This window comes from Cladophialophora bantiana (genome assembly GCF_000835475.1).
Source record: "Cladophialophora bantiana CBS 173.52 unplaced genomic scaffold supercont1.20, whole genome shotgun sequence".
Lineage (NCBI taxonomy): Eukaryota > Fungi > Ascomycota > Eurotiomycetes > Chaetothyriales > Herpotrichiellaceae > Cladophialophora > Cladophialophora bantiana.
In genome coordinates, this window is record NW_015971594.1 from 138,039 (window position 1) to 156,796 (window position 18,758).

At 53.0% G+C, this 18,758-nt stretch overlaps 6 protein-coding genes across 6 annotated transcripts; 4 read left to right on the forward strand and 2 right to left on the reverse strand.

Annotated features, from left to right (window-relative positions):
- Positions 1–488: 488 nt before the first annotated feature.
- Positions 489–2,903, forward strand: Z519_10878 (uncharacterized protein; the record flags this gene model as incomplete). Its single annotated transcript, XM_016768593.1, has 5 exons — positions 489–671; positions 725–820; positions 877–966; positions 1,019–1,301; positions 1,357–2,903. 5 exons carry the CDS (start codon positions 489–491, stop codon positions 2,901–2,903), a joined length of 2,199 nt encoding a protein of 732 aa, XP_016614980.1.
- Positions 2,904–3,447: 544 nt separating this feature from the next.
- On the forward strand, positions 3,448–5,304 carry Z519_10879 (uncharacterized protein; the record flags this gene model as incomplete). The annotated part of the gene is made up of 2 exons (XM_016768594.1): positions 3,448–3,488; positions 3,564–5,304. The coding sequence occupies 2 exons, from the start codon at positions 3,448–3,450 to the stop codon at positions 5,302–5,304; spliced, it is 1,782 nt and encodes a 593-aa protein (XP_016614981.1).
- Positions 5,305–6,155: 851 nt separating this feature from the next.
- On the reverse strand, positions 6,156–9,542 carry Z519_10880 (uncharacterized protein; the record flags this gene model as incomplete). The annotated part of the gene is made up of 1 exon (XM_016768595.1): positions 6,156–9,542. The coding sequence occupies one exon, from the start codon at positions 9,540–9,542 to the stop codon at positions 6,156–6,158; it is 3,387 nt and encodes a 1,128-aa protein (XP_016614982.1).
- A 284-nt stretch (positions 9,543–9,826) lies between these two features.
- On the forward strand, positions 9,827–10,969 carry Z519_10881 (uncharacterized protein; the record flags this gene model as incomplete). Its single annotated transcript, XM_016768596.1, has 1 exon — positions 9,827–10,969. The coding sequence occupies one exon, from the start codon at positions 9,827–9,829 to the stop codon at positions 10,967–10,969; it is 1,143 nt and encodes a 380-aa protein (XP_016614983.1).
- Positions 10,970–12,497: 1,528 nt separating this feature from the next.
- Z519_10882 (uncharacterized protein) lies at positions 12,498–13,249 on the reverse strand (the record flags this gene model as incomplete). Its single annotated transcript, XM_016768597.1, has 2 exons — positions 12,498–12,724; positions 12,784–13,249. 2 exons carry the CDS (start codon positions 13,247–13,249, stop codon positions 12,498–12,500), a joined length of 693 nt encoding a protein of 230 aa, XP_016614984.1.
- A 2,164-nt stretch (positions 13,250–15,413) lies between these two features.
- On the forward strand, positions 15,414–18,073 carry Z519_10883 (uncharacterized protein; the record flags this gene model as incomplete). Its single annotated transcript, XM_016768598.1, has 3 exons — positions 15,414–15,436; positions 15,496–15,947; positions 16,002–18,073. 3 exons carry the CDS (start codon positions 15,414–15,416, stop codon positions 18,071–18,073), a joined length of 2,547 nt encoding a protein of 848 aa, XP_016614985.1.
- Between the last annotated feature and the right edge of the window lie 685 nt (positions 18,074–18,758).

The following is an 18,758-nucleotide window of genomic DNA, read 5'->3' on the forward strand; positions in this document are numbered from 1 at the left end:
CTCGATTCCTCTTAAGTGCTTTGTTTTCATCAATCCTGAGGGCTGCCGCAGTCTAATGCTACCACCTATTGCCACAGGGTCTGGAGCAAATATCCTGGGAACTCTGATCGGTAGCATCCACCCTCGGTCGGGATTATCTCTCCACCGCTGCACAATCCTTTACCACTTGGAATTTGGATTATTGCAGAATTATTCCAAGGGGGATTCCAGTCTTCACTGGAATCTGCGGGTTCCATTCTATACTTATTACGTTACCAAAGGTTAGGTTGTCAACCCATCACCTCGACGTTTCGGATCCCATCTATTGGCGGTATTGTCGTCGAATCAATGATACATGTTTAAGACAATTTTCGTCTTCAAATATTGGGAGAACTGTCCGCTTCTTGCGAGTCGCTGTCCTGAGACTTGCTATTCTGACTGCGCCATATCGACGATCACGCGTCGTGCTTGCTATATCGCGGCGCACGCCCGATATCGAAAGGGAAAAGATGCACGCGCCACGGCTGTATGCTCGCCTCAGTGACGAGGCATTGGTGACACAAACCATGATGCTGATGGACAATTCTAACACCCGAACTCTGTCCGCACAAGGAGTTGAAGCCCCTCGACCATTGGCATCCTTCAAACGGCGGGCGAACTCTTGTAAGCCCTGCCGTGACAGCAAATCAAGAGTAGGATACAGTCCCTTCAAGTTCAACAATCTTGCGGCTGATTCTCATCACAGTGCTCGGGAGGCATGCCCTGTACAACCTGTCAAAGGAAGCGCGACAAGCCCGAATGCTTCTACGTCGCCTTCCCTGTAAGAATGGGGAGGAATCAAGTAAGTAATGGGGCAACTGCCCGTGGTGCTACAAGCACTGCTGATAAAGAAGCTAGCCTAGGCAAGCCCATGGTTCGAGACAAAGCGTTGAGCAGGGTGCCCTAAACTTTTGTGGAATCTTTTCGTTATCCAGGAGTGTGGATGAAGTATGACGGTCCTCGAATCTGTCGATGTCAAAAACGCTAACTGCCTGCGCAGTTCAAGTTACTTTTGCCTACCAAGGGACGATTCAGGGAGATCATAGACTGTATACGGCCTATTCAAGCGTTCAGTCTGAACGGGCACGCTGCCGATATCGAACCAGTGATTGACCTCGCCCGACTGAATCAATCGACGAGTGACTCCGATTTCCAGTTTCCATCCAATCTTCGCCCGCTCTATATGAAATACAAGTCTGTTCGAGACCTACTTGTTGCTGGGAGGGCAATGCGAGCCTGGGCTGCATTTCCGAGTCTTGTCCGTGATGCAGAGATCATTGGCTGTAAGCATGAGTAAAGTCTCATTCTCCGTCAAGAATATTTGACTGATCCTTGCAGTGAATGTGAATGTGAGCGTAGCCACAGCTGGAACTGATGAAGATCTGCAACCTGGCCGCTATCTCTGCTGGCTTCTCGTGGAGCTTGACGTTCAACTCAGCTTTCTCCTGGGTCGCCGTCCCTTTATCGCTCCTTTTCACGGCGTTGCCACGCCGTTTTCAAGGACCTGGCGGCAGGAAGAGGAGGGCTTGCAGCAGAACGTCTTTGAGTTCTCACAATACATGATTGAAGTCTTGGATCGGTTCAACAGCGACAAGAACGACCAGCAAACGATGTTTTCTGAGGCGAGGGAGACAATGTTGGAGGCAGATCTGAGTCGGCTATACCAACTGCAGTTGAAGCTGCCGCCCCTCTCTCACAACGCCTGGTCTGACGCACCATTATGCATTGCAGTCACTCAACACCACATTGATGTCCAACTAGTGCTCATGGTTTTGCATTGTCAGACGTTGCGGTCGATGCCGAATCAACGCAAGCTGCCCAGAGAAGCAAACTACAGGAACTTGCTGAAATGTACTCGAATGATTACCGAGATGTTCGACAGCATCCACGGCCTCGACCCGACGAGAACCGCTTCATCCTGGCCACGGTGCTTTGGAGTGTTTTGCGCCACAGTTATGTTGGGCATTGCTACAATACGTCAAGAGGTGGGCGTGGGCATAGGTTCGAAGCGTGTAAAGCGAACTTTGGAAATCTTCAGAGACCTTGCGGAAGCCGGACAGGCCTCTGGAGTTGCGCAGCTGGCCCTGGAGTCTCTGGGCCTGCTTGTCGAAAGAATTAGAGAACTTGAACACTCTCCAACAATCGCCACAACAGCCACTGACGATGTTACCCCTCCGGCTCCACCTTGTGACCTGGATGACAAGGCGAAGGAGGATATCTCAGGCCTTAAGCGTCGCCGAAGATCAAGCCTCGAGGAAGAGTTGCAAGCCGATAAGAGACCAAAACCTGAGTTAAACAACATATCTCCTGGCAGCTCCATGCAACGACATTCCACCTGGCAACACAGTTCAGACCACCCGTTTTCTCAAGCTACAGCCGCTTTCAACAACTCCTCTGCCAGCAATGTCCAGAATCGACCTAGACAGCACGGCTTCCAGCAGGAGGAACGCCTCTCACCCGCCGCTTCAACCTCATTTAGCGCAGATAATCAAAGAGGATTGTCGAATGTGGGATATGGGTTTACTCAACTTGAGCACTTTCAAGAATTCCAAGCCGCTCATCACTGGGTGCATCCGCCGATGATGTACCATCCCCCAATGTACGACGATTGGTGGCAAGCTCAGTTTGCCTCTCATGATGCAATGTCCTCTGATCATACTCGGCAAATGTTCTATGGCCCGCTATCGGCGCCGCCAATGGATCAGGCTCATCACCCTGAGACCGCCATGCACGGCGATGGACATGCCGGCTTTGCTCATCTACAGCAAGAACCCACGACCCATGCCGAGACTCCCATGGTAATTGATTCCTCAACTGTACATTCGCTGGGCCATATGCAGGCGTTAACACACAGTCCACAGGGTCCGGCAGAGGGAAAGGGCTAGTCGCAGCACTCGAACAGAGGGCCATGCTGGCCTACGCTATGGCATGGATGATGAGCCCTTTGGAGATGCCTATTCGCCTGTTGTCGTTGCTCGATCTGCGTCTCCTGATCGCCGTTGAGTCCCCAGATATAAGCTAGTCCCACGCAAATACATGGACAAGGGAGGCGCTGGCGTTGACCAAGTGGCTGCGTGAACATGGGCCGCATCGATATGTAGCATACTCGGTATTCAATCGAGCAATGCTCTTCCAGTCTTCGGATTGCACAAACCCGGATCCAATGTGGTGAAATGGTGGCCAGGCCCGATATGGAAGGTACAAGCGAACACCCCAATCAGAGCTGGCAGCATAGAGACGGCAAAGAGCGGCACCTGGAGCGTCTGCCGACCTCCATCCACTGCGTGACCTGCTCAACTGCTCGACTCCATCTGCTCTCAGAGTGCAAAGCCGCTCAACTCCTAACCTGGGACCAACAACTGCCGTGCTACATATTTCCCTTACACCAGCACCATCCCTCCTCGGGTGCAACCATGTAAAACCGTCGCCATGTATCCGCCGTTTGATTACTTTGAGCACCGCCGGGCCTGGTCAGTTCAGTTTTGATACACCTCTCCCCCAACCGTGCCTATCTGGCAGCATGTCGGATATTGACCTCTTACTAGCGTCATCAAGCAGCGCCAGCGCGACGCTCGCTTCGACTCTCTCCCAGATCCCTACAAAGGTCCGCTCACCTCCCAGCAGCGCTCCATCCTCAACGCTCCGATTGCCCAGTTAGTCCGCGACGTCCACAATGGCGTCTTATCACCCATTGACATCCTCCGCACCTATGGAAAGACCACCACCGTGGCACACCAACGAACAAACTGTGTCACCGAGATCCTTTTGCCAGAGGCCGAATCGTGGGCGCGGAATGACCAGGATGTGAACCTCAAGGGTCCGCTCGCGGGTATCCCCGTATCTCTCAAGGACTCCATCGCCGTGGGTGGTTTCGACGTGAGCGTGGGATACTCGCGTAACGTTTTCAAACCATACAGCGAAGATGGTGTCATGGTGAAGCTTCTCAAAAGAGCCGGAGCGATACCTCACGCGAAGACGGCGCTGCCCATCACGCTGTTGAGCTTCGAGAGCACAAACGATCTGTGGGGCGTGTGTAAGAATCCGCATAATCCCAAGTACTCGCCCGGTGGGAGTACAGGCGGCGAAGGCGCGCTCTTGGCATTGAATGGATCAAGGATTGGAATCGGCTCGGACGTCGCGGGCTCCGTGCGTGCCCCTGCAGCTTGGTCAGGGATTAATTCCCTCCGCTGTTCAACTGGCAGATGGCCCAAAGTTGGCATGAATACGTCGATGCCGGGCCAGGAGGGGATCCCCAGTGTGTTTTCTCCAATGGCAAGGACATTGGATGATTTAACCTACTTCACGCGGGCCTTCATCGGTATGAAGCCGTGGGAAGTGGACTACACTGTCCACCCTATTCCCTGGCGCCAGGAACTCTACGATGAGACGCTTGCAAAGAAGCCGCTGCGCATCGGCTTGATGACCACAGACGGCGTTTGCGCTCCTGCCCCAGCGATCGCTCGTGGTTTAGATGTCACAGCCTCGGCCCTCCGCTCCGCCGGCCACCAAGTGGTCGAAATCCCCGTCTCTTCCTATCCTCCCACTGCCACCCCGGCCCAAGGATTGCAAATCGCTAGTGTGCTGCTCTGCGCTGATGGCGGCAAAACTTTCCGATCGTTCTTCCGTACAGGCGAATCTAACGACCCAGGTGCGGCGCAGATCAATTTCTACATGTCCCTGCCTCGAGCTGTCAAGTACCTGTGGTACCTCTTCACGCGCTACATCCGGCGTGACTCAGTGTGGGCATCCATTCTTCGCTATTTCCACCCCCTTAGCGCATTTGAGCAGTGGCGTTGGGTTGCCAAACGCGAAGCTTTCAGGGCGACGTGGTTCGACTGGCTCAATCAACCCGCGCAGCAGTTTGATTTCATCTTGTGTCCCGGAAACGCTACTCCGGCCCTGCCGCATGGGTGTATGAAGGAGGCGGTGAGCAGTTGTGGGTACACGTTTTTGTGGAATCTGTTGGATTACACAACTGGTATCATCCCCGTCGCCAAGGTGGACAAAGAAAAGGATGCTCTGCCGAAGGGCTTCAGGCCAGCGAATGGTGTCGAAAGGGGTGCGTACAAGTACTACGACAGCGCGAAAATGGCGGGCCTCCCGATTGCAGTGCAAATCGTCGGCCGGAGACTGACGGAGGAGAAGGTCCTGGGCTATATGCAAGTCGTGACTGATGCGTTGAGAGAAAGTGGGACGGTGTACGAGCATTTGGACGTGGACAATCTTCCTGAGTTAGAGCCGACCAAGAGCAACAAAATCCCCGTGGATCCCAAAAAGATCTGGTAAGATGCCGTGCTGTGAGTGAGCAGAGAGTCGACTACCGTGGAAAGGGAGCAACGCGAATGATCGAGAAGAGAGGGAAAAAGAACGGGATGTGGTATATACGCAGGTAGGTATGGATTGGGAGCCAGCTGATCTGGAGAAGATAACATCCGCGATATGAAGAATGTTCCAGCCTATCTCGCGTGGAAACACTGGTCAGTCTGAAACCCCTTCGGGTCACCGCAGGCTAGGGTTAGCTAGAAATTTCATTTAGCTTGTAGCAGGCCTCATATTTACATATCTGAGACAAGAGCAACACAGGTCAACTCGGCCATCCCTGGAGCGAGACGGGCAAGAGAGCGTTATGTTTGATCTGTACGTCGAATCGCTGAACAGCGTCCAACGCTGACACTGGCGTCGCTCAAACACTACCGCGACGAGACCTCGCGGTACCAGGATGCCCTGCAGCGGTTCCTACAACAGTTGCTAGTCTTTATTTTCCTCGCATCGAAACTTCGATCGTGGATTCGAGCCGACTACCTGCTACATGGCGAGCTGGTAGCTTGGCTCAGAATTAGTGTGACAAGGAGGAGAAGAGTGTATAAGGGCTTCAGACACTCATCCGGATTCCATATCGAAAGCTGGGGCCCTCGAGATCCCCCCTGGGGTCTTTTAAGGAGATTGATCATCAAACTTCTTTTCTCCGCGGTCATGTGAAGGTCTCTGAACGAGGAACGGGCGCTCCCATTGCTTGTAGGAAAGTATCTAGCTGTCGGACAACATAGAAGCTCGACAAGGTTAACTTCGCAACTACTCAGGTCATGACTTCAGCTCCCTTCTTCCCACCGCTAGCATTCTTTGCGGAATTTGGTTTCTCATGTGGACTCAGCGTGTTCCGAAGTGCGTGCTACTTCTGACGATGCTGCCTCATACGATTGAGCGTCTTTTGACGGCTTAGGATGAGTCTTTGGTGCGATGTGAATGGCGCCGGATTGAGTATAAGTTTCGCTAGGTTGACCAACAGGGCGGACTACCACTGTTTTTCGGACCAAGTCGACAAGTTCCAGCTTTACTGGCAAAAAGGAACGAAATTTCACTCCTTTTTCCCAGCCCTCGTTTGATGCCAGAATAACTGCGTAGACATTGAAAGGTAGAAGAACGCCCCTGAGCCCACTGTCATCAGGACGAGTTCGCGTAGAATTCACTGAGGTCACATTAACATCCCATACGTTAGGGAGTTCTGCCTCCCTGAAGTGGAACGCTCGGAACAGTGCTTGTGTGATCCAATGCCTTCTCTCGGCGCGCGTTATCTCACGCGCCCATTCATACATTCTAGGCGAATGTTCTACTATGAATTCGTCGACCTTTTCCTTCGAGATGGGCAGCTTCAGCTTATCGCCCGAATCGCCCGGATCACCCGGCTGGATTGCTCCACTCGCTTCCGCTCGCAGGTAGGCATCCACCTGCCAGTGGGCCATTAAGTCTGGATAACGTCGAAGAGGATTGCTGAACCATAGATGGACTTGATGGCTTTTGTGGACATGTGGTATAGGCGAGGATGAAAGCTTGCCTGACGGATACTCTGCATGCTCGCCGCGGCCCAATTTGTTAAGTTTGGAAGGGGGAAAGTCTTCTGTATATGACGAGCCAAAGAAGCATGCAGGTAGCTTGCGATCCTGAAACCACTTCCCGGCCGACTCTGCGACGAGGTCTCCACATAAGGCTGTCAAGGTAACGTACTGCGGCATTTCTTTCACCCGATTCAGGCGCATATACCGAGATACTGTAATTCTGATTGAAGGATCGCCCTGGTATTGTTGACTCCGGAAAAGACTCTCTTCATCAAATCGACTGCCTCTTATGTGGACGTAACTTTGAGTCGAAAGGCTTCCTTGGACTTCCCAATCAGGCGCCACCGCCACGTTCCTCCGACGACTTTCCTCTCGAGCAAGAAGAAGCTTTTCCAACATTTGAAGGTCGGACAGGTGGGCACGAGCTTTTTCGATATCTGCAGGGGCCGCCTGTTGCAAAGACTTCGGGGGTAATCCAGCTTGTGGCCCCAATGACAGCGTGGCTGCCTCGTATTCAGGTTTCCCCAGAATATGTTCCACAGCAGCGTTGGAAAGGTGAATCACGTTTCGAAGCGTGGTCGGTCGAATCCTGATGTCTACCACGTCGCCAGCCTCTGTTAATAGGGTGCTGACTGTGATGGCGGGAGAACCAGAACGAAGGGACAACGTTCGAGCAAAGCTGTCAGGGACCATACGTGCAACGTAAGTGTTATGAAAAACACTCCCAGTGAGTTTCAGGGCTCGCTGTGCTATGATGTGCTCTGGATCAATGAACGCGGTAGGGTGCGAAACATGTCCATGAATCCAGTATGCTCCAGGAATTTCGGTGCTGGGTTCAATAGAAAAGCCGTCTTCTCTAACATTTGTTTCGCCAGCGTCGATGCAGTAAACCGGGAGATGGTCAAAACTGTGGCGCAAAGGTGCCATCGAATCAACGAGTAACCTATGATCGAGTGTCTTGCTGAGACCCAATCTGTGACAGAAGAGGTCCGCCTCGTCGTAGATGCGGGTCAGGTCGTGACTAGCTCTGCCGCCCGGAATCTCTAGGGTCACATTGTGGTCGGAACGAAGAAACCATGGTGGCAGGGTACCCAACTCTTGCAGCAAAAGACAGCCCATGTTTTGGTCGAGGCGAAGCTTGGGGTATGCACCGATCGCCCGGAGGATGAGAGAAGCAATGGCAAGGTTTCGGTTGTTATCCGGAGGGGGATAACGAACATAACAGTCCCAAAGGAACTCTAGAAACATCTTGTCCTCTTCCGAGAATGTTTCCTCGTTGTCTTTGACGGGAATTTTGCCGTTTCCAAGATCTGCAGGTTGGATGGAGCTGGGACCAAGACTGCCAATCGTGGTGGGAGACCGCAGAGCGCGGCTTTTGAGGATCAATCGCCTCGCCTTTGCAACGAAGGAAGAGAGGGGATTGCTCGCCAGAGCACCGGTTACATCCTTTCCCATGGCGGCGGCGGCGGCGGCCTCTTGATATTCTCGAGCCCATGTACAGACTTGATCAAAGCACTGCGCCAGTCTTTTGGGCATAATAGCAACAGTTGCTGAAGGATAGTGGGTCTTCTTAAGGACGGTGATTTGAGCAACATGCTTCCTTCGGAGTGTCCTATAGATGGCAAAGAGGGCCGCAGGAGGTACTTCGGAGTATTTGACACCCAGCAATTTGGTTACGACCTGCTCATACGAGAGGGAGATGTACCTTTCTTCGTCGGCAATGCGTTCGTAGAGCGAATCTAGAAGAGCAAGGTTCTCTCGCCGCCAGGTGGACATATCGTCGATGAACCGAGCAAGCCGGGTTGTTAGAGTCTCGGCGTCGGCGGAGGGGATATCGCCTGCAAAGCTGTAGCCCATCTTGACCTCGAAGTCTGCGGCCTGCATCTCCAGTGGTTTGACTGGCAAGTGCTTCCTGATCTGGTCCACTTCTTGTTGCGAAGCAAATTCCTTGAATCTAGGGCTGGGCTGCTGGACGGATTTTTCAACGACCCAGCGACCGTCGAGTAGCAAATACTGACGCTGCCAGCCCAGGGTACCCAAGAAGACGGCTAGTTGTGAACGTGCAAAGCGACCAGCGCCAGCCGTGTATTTGCCAGGCTGCCACCAGATCAGATCGCCCGGATCGAGATGAGGGACATTGCCGCCTTCCACTGCATCTTCCCATGTTTCGGGGAGATCGCCTGCGCCCAAGTCTTCATCCTCGCCCAAAGTGTTATCGGCGAGGCTTGCCTCTTCGATGAACAAAGAGTTGGGCAATACAGTTAGCCTTTTGAGCTGGAGTGAATCGCTGTTTGCATCTGCTTCTTTCCTCCTCTTCTTGTTATTCTCGGCGCTCCAGGCTCTTAGATGGCTGCGAATGAAAGAATTAGATGTGGCAACGGGATTCTTGGCCGGTGAAGAAGAGGAACGAGTGGTGGTGGCGGCGGCGGGACCCAAAGTGATATCTTGAAAGGCGTCAATGGAAGGCTGGGAAGGCTGGGAGGTCTCTATTGATGCCAGACAAGAGCTCAATGTATTAAATGATCTCCTCTGCTGTCTGAGCTGCCGCGTGGCGTTTCTAGGTGTCGAGAGTCTCTGTCTTCGATTGTGACCTAGGAAGGCTGAAAGGAACACATTGTGTCGACATTCTGCACAGATGTATCGCAGTCGCTTCTTGGTGACAGTACCTACGTGGCTTCTCGATTCCAGCATCTCGGACTGAAAGGCTGAGTAGTAGGGAGGACAGAAAGCTGACCTAAAGGACTGAGCATTCAATGAGCAGGATGGTAGGCAAGAGATGGAGAAGTCGCAGCCGCAGTCGCGCTTCTCCAAAAAAAAATTATGGAAAGCTCCGCGTTGTTGCAGTCTCCAGCGCAGTCGACCAACCAGCAACAGTCCGCTTGTGACTCAACACCAGCCAGTTTTTCCTTTGAATCTGTCCCTTTCCTCTCTCACAGTGGTTCTACAGAAATTCAGACAGACTTACTACCGTTAACATGCCGATCCAGCAGCCCGCAAACCAGATCAAACTGACCAATGTGTCGTTGGTTCGGTATAAGAAGGGCAAGAAACGCTTCGAGCTTGCATGCTACAAGAACAAACTTCTCGAATACCGGTCAGGAACCGAGACCGACCTCGATAACGTCCTGCAAGTGCCAACCATCTTCCTCAACGCTTCAAAGGGCGAAACTGCCCCGAATGCTGAACTAATCAAAGCATGGCCTATGCCCTCACAGAATGAAAAACAAGAATCCTCAACAGCGCATGGAGGCAAAGGCGGTGGAAAGGGAGGAAAGAAAGGCAAAGGGAGATCTACAACAGATGAGGGGGAGGATGAGAAGTCTTGGAAAGACGCCATCATTGAAGAAATCCTGAAAAAAGGCGAGATCCAAGTAAATGCTAATGAGCGCAAGGAACTACTGGACAGAATGGAGAGGGAGATTGTGGAAGAAGTCGCCCAGAGACTCGTCGATCCGCAGACAAAGAGAGTCTACACTACAGGCATGATCAAGAAAGGACTGGATGTTCTCTCTAAACAGGGAGGCCATGTTCCCTCGCAGGATTCCTTGGGTCATAAGCTCGGCAACTTGAACTTGGGTGAAGGCATCAAGAAGGCCGTTGCTGCACCAAAGGGATCGAGCGAGACGAGTGGGCAAGCAACGCCTATGACCGACGATGACAACGAGTCCGCGTTTGGAGGTAACTCGAAGGGCAAGAAGAGCGATATGCCAACATGGACTGGGGTCGTGACCAATAAATCCGTCAAGCAGCAGGCTCTTGAAGCGATTCGCGCCCTGATCGCATGGCAGCCCATCCCCGTCATGCGTGCGCGTATGAGATTGCGAATCACTTGTCCCACCAACATCGCCAAACAAGCCGCCAAATCCAAAGTTGAGAGTACAAGCACAGAGGCTGGCGAAGACGCTGGGGCCGATCACGGCAAAGGCACTATCAAAGATCGCATTCTCTCCTTTGTCGAGCAAGTAGAGAGCCAAGAGGTGCTGGGCGAGGAGTGGGAAGTTGTTGGATTCGTGGAGCCGGGAGCGTTCAAGACCCTGGGCGAGTTTATTGCCGCTGAGATGAAAGGGAAAGGGAGACTGGAGGTGCTGGACATGGCTGTTACACATACCGATGATTGAGAATACTGGCTACACCGAAAATGCGGAATGAACGACCTGGTTTCCAAATCCGATCCCGTGTGGGCCGGACGAAGGACAGAAACAAAACACGACTTTACGTGATGCGACGTCCTAAACCCCCTGTCAACATGGGTGGCTAGCAAAGCAACCGCTATACGTCTCAGAGCAAATGAGGCATCCAACTGGAGGCTAGATCCCGCAAATACGACCTCTACGCGGCTTCCGGGTCTCGATCTAACAAGCGCCCATCACGTCCAAATCCAAACGCATTTGGGACCACTCACTACCATCAAGGAACTTCCAATGGATTACGGGCCCGTTGGTACCGGATTGAACCAGCAGTTACCAACGAGATGCTAACCCACCGACCATTTCACTTGTCAACTTGTCCAGAATGTCCCGCTACCGGAAGGGATACTATGACAGGTCAATCACTTCGAATCTTCAGTACGAGTCCAGGAGAGCCCCAGACCCTAGAGAGAGGGGATTATTCGTTACAAGGCTACGCGGCCAGGACACTGCGGCAGCTCTCGCATTACCAGGATATGTGCCTTTCACGAAGCCGGCCGAGTTGGTGGACGGATGCGGTTGGATTGTCTAAAATGGGGACACAGAGACATAACAACTTGGGACCCATCGCTTCACACGTTTGCTGGACAATCTGCGGTCTTTAGAGGGATTTACAAAAGTACCAGCATTAAGGTCACGAGATTGGTGGCATGAGACATGGGAGGTTGGACGACTTGAAGCCGGCATTTATCCATGATTTATCAGTCATCCATCTGGTCCAACCCTCTCTGGTGTACAGTCTTCGGAGACATCTCGAGTCCGACGAAGACGAAGAATAAACGAAGAGAAACGTGCTGAGGAACAGTGTGACAACGTAGCCACTGTTTTGGACATAGAGCCAATGGTATGATTGAGAGAGGGAGCCATTGCTACCGTCACCAAAGACAAGGTCCCCTTCACTGTAACAGCAGGATGTCTTTAAAGCTTTCCGCCCGATCCGATCGCTTTGCATCACAGCCTGCGCAGCCAGCCCAGCCCTGGGGACGATCAGAAGAGAAACACACCTCCAGCCCAGTATGCCAACGTCCGATCAGAATCTATACCCAAGTTTTGCCCGTGGAATTGTTGTTTTCAAATGAAATCGTAGACCTTTTGGAATAAAAATCCAAAAAAGAAAAGGGGTGTGGAAGAAGCCATCCCTCCGTGCCATGCTTCAGGACCGAAACACCGAGAAATGATGTACCCAGGTCTATGTCCCATATCATGCGGGAAAGGCGGTGCTGCCCAGTGCTCAGATATCTTTGGATGCTGACTGCCCGTGTCTGAACAATGCTATTGTTTAATTGTTGTTTCCTGTCCTTTACTGAGCGCGGGTATGGTTTCGGGATTCCAGCAGTATTGTACCTTCGAGTTCGTGCCCATGTAAATTGCTTCGTTCGTGCCGTGTCCTCCCATGGTCGGGTGAAGTTCGTCTCGTCATCTTTCAGCATTTGTCCATCATGTTCCCACGTTTCTCCTATCATAAGGCAACACCAATTCCTCTGTCGCCAAAATCCCTCGGTCTCAGCGTAGCCCTCGTCATGGCTTGCTCGAGCTCCTCGGCTGTAAATGGTGTATCGTGGTCGGTACTTTGCTTGGACAGAGCAGCCAACTCAGGCATATGGATACCGCTGTCATGCTGAGCGAGTTTGTTATTCGGTTCGGCGGGTGCAGAGGGAACCGCTGTAGCTTGGTCTGAGAGCGATGCTGCGAAAAGGTCAGTTGAGTTGATGGCGGGAGATCGAGATAGCAAATGGAAAACATACTGCTTGCAGTATCTGCATCAAACGCCGTACTGGCAGCAGCACTTTTCTGCCTGCTCGTGCTGTCCGAAGAACTACCACTGCCTTCTGAATCCGCACCACTCTGATTTCTCAGCGCTGACAGAGGGTGTTCCTGCACCGAAGGCCTCCGACTTGCAGCTCTACTGTGGACTCTACTGGCCGCAGCACTTTGTGATTTCGTACCACCAGGAGAGAATGTGCCTGATAGTGCGAGCGAGGTCCGTCTCCGAGCGGATGAGAAGGCGTCTGCAAGGGAGAAGGCTTGCAGGGAGGCTTGATGTTGGGGATCGACCTTCCCCCGGTACTTGGACTTTGGGATCTCGTTGGGTTTATAGTATTCAATGTCCTTCCGGTTTGTGTAATATACTTCACCATTGGGCCCCGTCTCACTTCCCGTGCTATTCTTCTTGGAGGTAAAAGTCCTCCGTAACTTTACTCGTAAACCCATTGTGCATGTGCGATATGGAGGGAGAAAGGAATAATGGTCGGGTGCGCGCTGACGGAGTGTCTGTCTAATTCTAGTACTCGACTCTGAATGGAACCGTGTGTCGATGGGTCATGTATAAGCCCTGTTCAAGGCAAGGGAGGTTCAGTCTGGGTCGATACTGTAACGATGAGGACAGGAAGGCGGGAGGGACGGAAAGGACCACAGAGGCCTCATAAGGAGACCATCAGGCTGGATCAGAGAGAAGTGGAACTGTGGTGGCCGGCGGCATATCAGACACAATCAGGAGAGCATGGACCTATGGGTAGCAATGACGAGCGGCGGGCACAATGGTTATGCTGAAATCTGGCACAAGGTAGTGGGGAGGGCCGGGAGGAATATGGAGATAGGCGTGGTCAGTGTGTCGCCATGGTCGAAAGCTGGGATGAGACGTGCTCCGTACCCTGTGTGCTGTGCCCTTGTACCCTGTTCTTGCGTGTACAGTATTTCCCAATGCAGCGGTCCAGTATCCACTCTGCGCCATCGTCGACGGGTTCTATCGCAGTTCTGAGCATGGCGGGTAGCATATGGAAGTAGCATATCGCGAAGGCCGGGAGGAGGCGAGGCACCCGTATGGACCAGGGTCGAGACGGAGGAGGGTGGAGCGGGCAACAGAAACCAAGGCAGTCAAGTTTGTGGCAGAATCCGACGATTCCGCCGATAGGTCTTTGCTGTTGTGGATTCGGAATGGATCAGGTCTGAGGTTGGCTGCAGTGAGAAGTGGTCCTGATAGTCCCAATCCTACCTCACTACTCCATCCCTACTCGGTAGAGTGCCTGGCGGTCGGGGGCAAAGGCAGAGAGATTCCAGAAAACGAAGCTGGCAGGAGGTGCCGGGCCCCTGCAATGCAACGTGTTGGCATGAACAAATTGCCCGCCATAAGCAAAACACCCATATACTCCGCAAGCACCAGATTGCGTATGAGTGTCGATCGGGCAGGGCCAGTGTCACCTTTACTTGGTACACCTTCTAGAAAGATGCTTGTTCCGGGTCTTGGGGTTTTTGTTCTGGCGCAGGCGGATTTCGCTGGACATGGTTGGGTGGCGACTGCCCGCCCCTTGCATTGGCCGCCTGGCCTCTAGCCCTTAACTTGCCCTTACTAGGTACTTGTTAGCCCTATCAGGCCGCCGGAGCAGGAGGCCTCCAAGCCTCCAAGTCCTTGGGGAGGACCTGTAGCGTGGCTCCCTTCCAAAGCGTGCTCCTCCAACCTCTGCTTGTTGCCATGGCCTTCACCCGACGTGCATGAGCGACTTGATTCTGCTGATAAGGTGTCTCGGTGTGCCTCTCACTTTCTCAGGAGATAAAGTTCTCGCTCGTATGTATCACTCCACGGACAGACAAATCTCGTCAGCGGTCCAGTGTTGGAGCAGGGCAGACAGAGTCCAGAATCAGTTCGCCACGACGAAGCCAACGACGGCGATATCTCGCTCAACGCCCCGTCGCCGCCGCCATGACTATCACGTGACCGCTGTTCGCCTTGCCCCGGTTCTGGCCGTGGCCATCTCCATCACTGCCATTATAGGCTCCAAGTAACACAATGATTACCTGGTCTCGGGTAATCCATGTCAAAAAGGCCAATGATGTGCAAACATATATACAAGTAGGTATCTCCCCCAGGCTCTTTGGTTGCCACTTGGGGCGATTGGCCCATCTCTTCAGATCTGATCGCCCAAAAATGGCCTCCTTTGATGCTGGCAGTGAGTGAGTGTGTGTGTGTGACTTCATTCAAGAACAAATTGGCACCCACCGACACCACTTGGTGTTTGGCCAAATGCCAGTGGCTAGTGCACCCGCTGCCCAATGAGCAGCTCAATGCCTTCAGTCTGTGGCTTGAAACTTGAACAGCTTCCCCCAGATCGTAAAGTTATTGGTGTCATTGGTGTCATGGGATCCATGATGCGTGTTGTGGTTCGAGAGTTTCAGGTTATGACGCAAACCACGAAACCATGGCGCAGACCACTGAGAACAGCTCAGACTGGGCTCACGAAGCACAGCTTCACCTTCACCTCCCATCTCCTCCAAGGCTTCTCTTTTTGTTTCTTCTTTTCCATGTGTAGCGTCATTAGTTGATGGCCTTCTCTCCCCTGCATTTGGCCCACGTCGACGACTTCTAACAATCCTATATTGAATGGACAAGTTCAAGACCATAATGTACGTATTCTCATCCGCTCTAGCTCTCCCTCGCCTCATACATGCTCAAGGCAAGCCAGGGACAAAGGAGACACCCAAGAGAAAAGCGGACCGACTGGTCGACTGACAGGACAAGGTTCTCATTTCCCCCAGAGAGAGGACCAGCCTGCGGGGGACGCAACTGCTTCTCAGGAAAATACAACCGCGGGATACGTCCTAGGTGCGTTCATCCTTGCTCGAACCACATCCCTGCATCGTGCTTATCGACCTACTAATTCAGCTACAGACACCGATGCAAGGCAGCCCAAGTCAGGTCCTGATTCTGGTACCGCTGCTATTGGCGAGACCTCGACCTACAGCTCCCATGCACTGCCCAAAGGCGATACCGTTGGAAATGTGGTTGACTCGAGATCCGAGGATCCCACCACTTATCGAGTCCCAGAACACTCATACCTGTCAAGCAAAGGTGTACCGGAGGGTGGCCCCTTAGCAGCCGCAGCGCACGCATTTCACAAGGACAAAGACTATAGCAGTATGTCATCGCTCCGAACTTTCCCTGGAGAGTCCGTGCCCCTAACCTGTCCAGCTTCCCATATCCCAGGAGCATTTCCCAAAGACGTGACAGCGCATGATGCCACCACAATTAATCCTTCGACTTTGACCACGACGACATCACCAGCTGAACGATTAGCGGTATACGGTCAAGTTGAGAGGACAAAGGTGCCTGATGCGGCCACCGCAGCTCAGTTTGCCACAAGAGGTACTCCAGGAAGTCCGGAGTCAAGCTCGGAAGAGCCCAAGAGATCTGGGACAATAGGAAAGATCCTAGGTGCAGTGGGCCTAGGAACCGCTGCTAGTGGTGCCGCGGCCGCTGCTTCCAGAGCAGAGGGCGATCAACCGCATGCCGTCGTAGACACTCCTGATCAGCCTACCACTACTACAGGTCTTGAGTCCTACACTGCCCCAAGCCGCTCAGGGCTTCCTCCATCGCATCAGAGGAAGGAGAGTATTCCAACCACAGCCTACCCAGCAGGCGTAGATTCTCCTGCACCGATCAATCCGCCAGTCGGTGGTACTTCAGTCGACGCTGAGCGGAACCAAAGAGATCATGTCGGTCGGAATGCAGGATTGGCGGCTGCAGGTCTTGGAGCTGGCACAGCCGCAGCTGGTGTTTATGTCATGCAAGATAGTGAAAGAGAGACAGCAAGTCCTGACAGGCCTCTGCGCGACGACGCCCCTGCTAGGACCCCAGGTGCTGCGGCTGGTCCTCCTTCAGAGGGTGCTACCAAGCCCACGCCTGCAAGCCAACCAGTTCATCAAGATCCCGCCGCTCACAATGCTGCACTTGCTGGTGGCGGAGCGTCCGTCGTGCCTGAATACAGTCAACGCCAAGACAGATTGGAAGCTCAAGCCCAGAAAGACAAAGCGAAACAGGAGGCTGCCCGTGCTGGAGCCGCAAATGTTGAGGGTGGAGCAACCATCGCACCTGAGTACACGGTGCGTCAAGATAAAGTCTCAGCAGAAACAGAACGGCAGAGACACAAAAAGGAGGAGGAAACTGCGCTCGCTGGAATCGCAGGAGCTGGAGCTGGAGCGGCTGGGTTGTATGAGTATAACCAACGTCAAGACAGGCTTGAGGAGGACGCTCAGAGACAGAAGGATTTGGCGGAACAAGAGACTGCCCGACAGAAGCAGTTCGAAAAGGACCAGAAGGCGGCTGAAAAACATGCCAAGAAGGAAGAGAAGCATCATCAAAAGGAGCTCAAAAAGGAAGAGAAACTTCACCAGAAAGAGCTCGAGAAGGAAGAAAAAGCCCGAGAAAAAGCTGCAGAGAAGGAAGAACAACACCATCGCAAGGAACTCGAGCGTGAGCAAAAGGAACGTGAGAAAGCTGCTGCTGCCGCGGCTGTTGGTGCCGGTGCAACTGGCGCTGGTGCATATGAGGTCCACGACAAGGACAAACACCCGCCTCCCGCAACGGCAACTGATGAATCAGGTCACACGAAGCTTCACAAGGAGCCGGAAGAGAAGCGGCCAGGTCTTTTGAAACGAATCTTCAGGCGCCGCAAGAACAAGGATACCGGTGAAGAAGAAGAATACGAAGACCACGAGCATCATGAGGCTGAGGCTGAGCATGACAACCATCATGTTGCCGAAGCTGGAGTCGCTGGAAGCACAGGTGTCGCCGTAGCCGGGACTGCTGCTGCTGCATCCCACGAGCCGGCTAGAATTTCGTACGAGGCACAAAGCGGCGGCCTTCAGAAGCCATCATACAATCCCTTCTCTAAGGACGATCCAGCACGCGGACCCGCAACTACGGCCAGCAGGAGCACGCCTGCAGCCACCAACTTGGCACCAGAACCCCCTCGCTCAAGGAGAAGTAGCGTTGGGCCGGATGCAATTGACCCTGCCACGACCCATCTACCCTATGACCCTATTCACAACCCTGAGAGCCGGAAATCCATCTCGGAACAAGGTGAACATCTCGACCGCATCGGCGGACTGACGGCGCATCATCCATACGCCGAGGGCGAACAAAAGCCCGGGCTGGCACATAGGATCATCGATGCATTGAAGCCGTTGCCTGATAAAGAGGAGTTACAACATCACGCGGAAGAGTATCATCATCACGGACCGCCGTCTCAGATCGGGCGGTAGTTGAAGAGCAGCAGTGCAAGAACACTACATAATACGATGTCTTGGATTCCCTTAATCAAAGTACTCTGGTCAATTCTTGGATCCACCCCGTCAGTGTTGTTTCTCTAATTTACTTAATCCAAAGAGAATGTCCAAACTGCGTTAAAGAACGAGTATCGGCCTCGGGGTGCCATATTCGAATGGAGCTAACTGAAGATCACCTGACCTGTGACCTTTGACTGGGGCGATCTCTTTCCCTTCGTTTCGTGAATGCAAGAACGCCATGGCGTGGCACGGCATGGGAATGATGATGATGAGGTATAAAATATGATACATTTCTTGCGTTCTAATTAGCTTAGCCCCCCTTCCCCTGGCTCTGTTTCTGGCGCTTCGCTCATTCGAGCTGGCCAGTCCTTGTTAACCTAACCGACTCCAAGGGCCAGCTGGGGCTCGAAAATCCAGACGGCGGTGGTGGTAATAAAAGGCAATACCAAAACTCTGCAGAAAACAAGTAGATACTCGATGATTGCAATACACGCGTCTTGGTTCTTGGAGTTTTTCAATGATCCTGACCCACTGGCCCCGTTCAGTCACCGAGAATCGCTTTGCTCGGTGAAAATGCTGTGTCGAGTCCCCTCCTACGACGAGCGCCGCAATTTTCGCCTTTCCAGACGGAGAAATCGTCGCTCGAAAAATGCATCTTAGC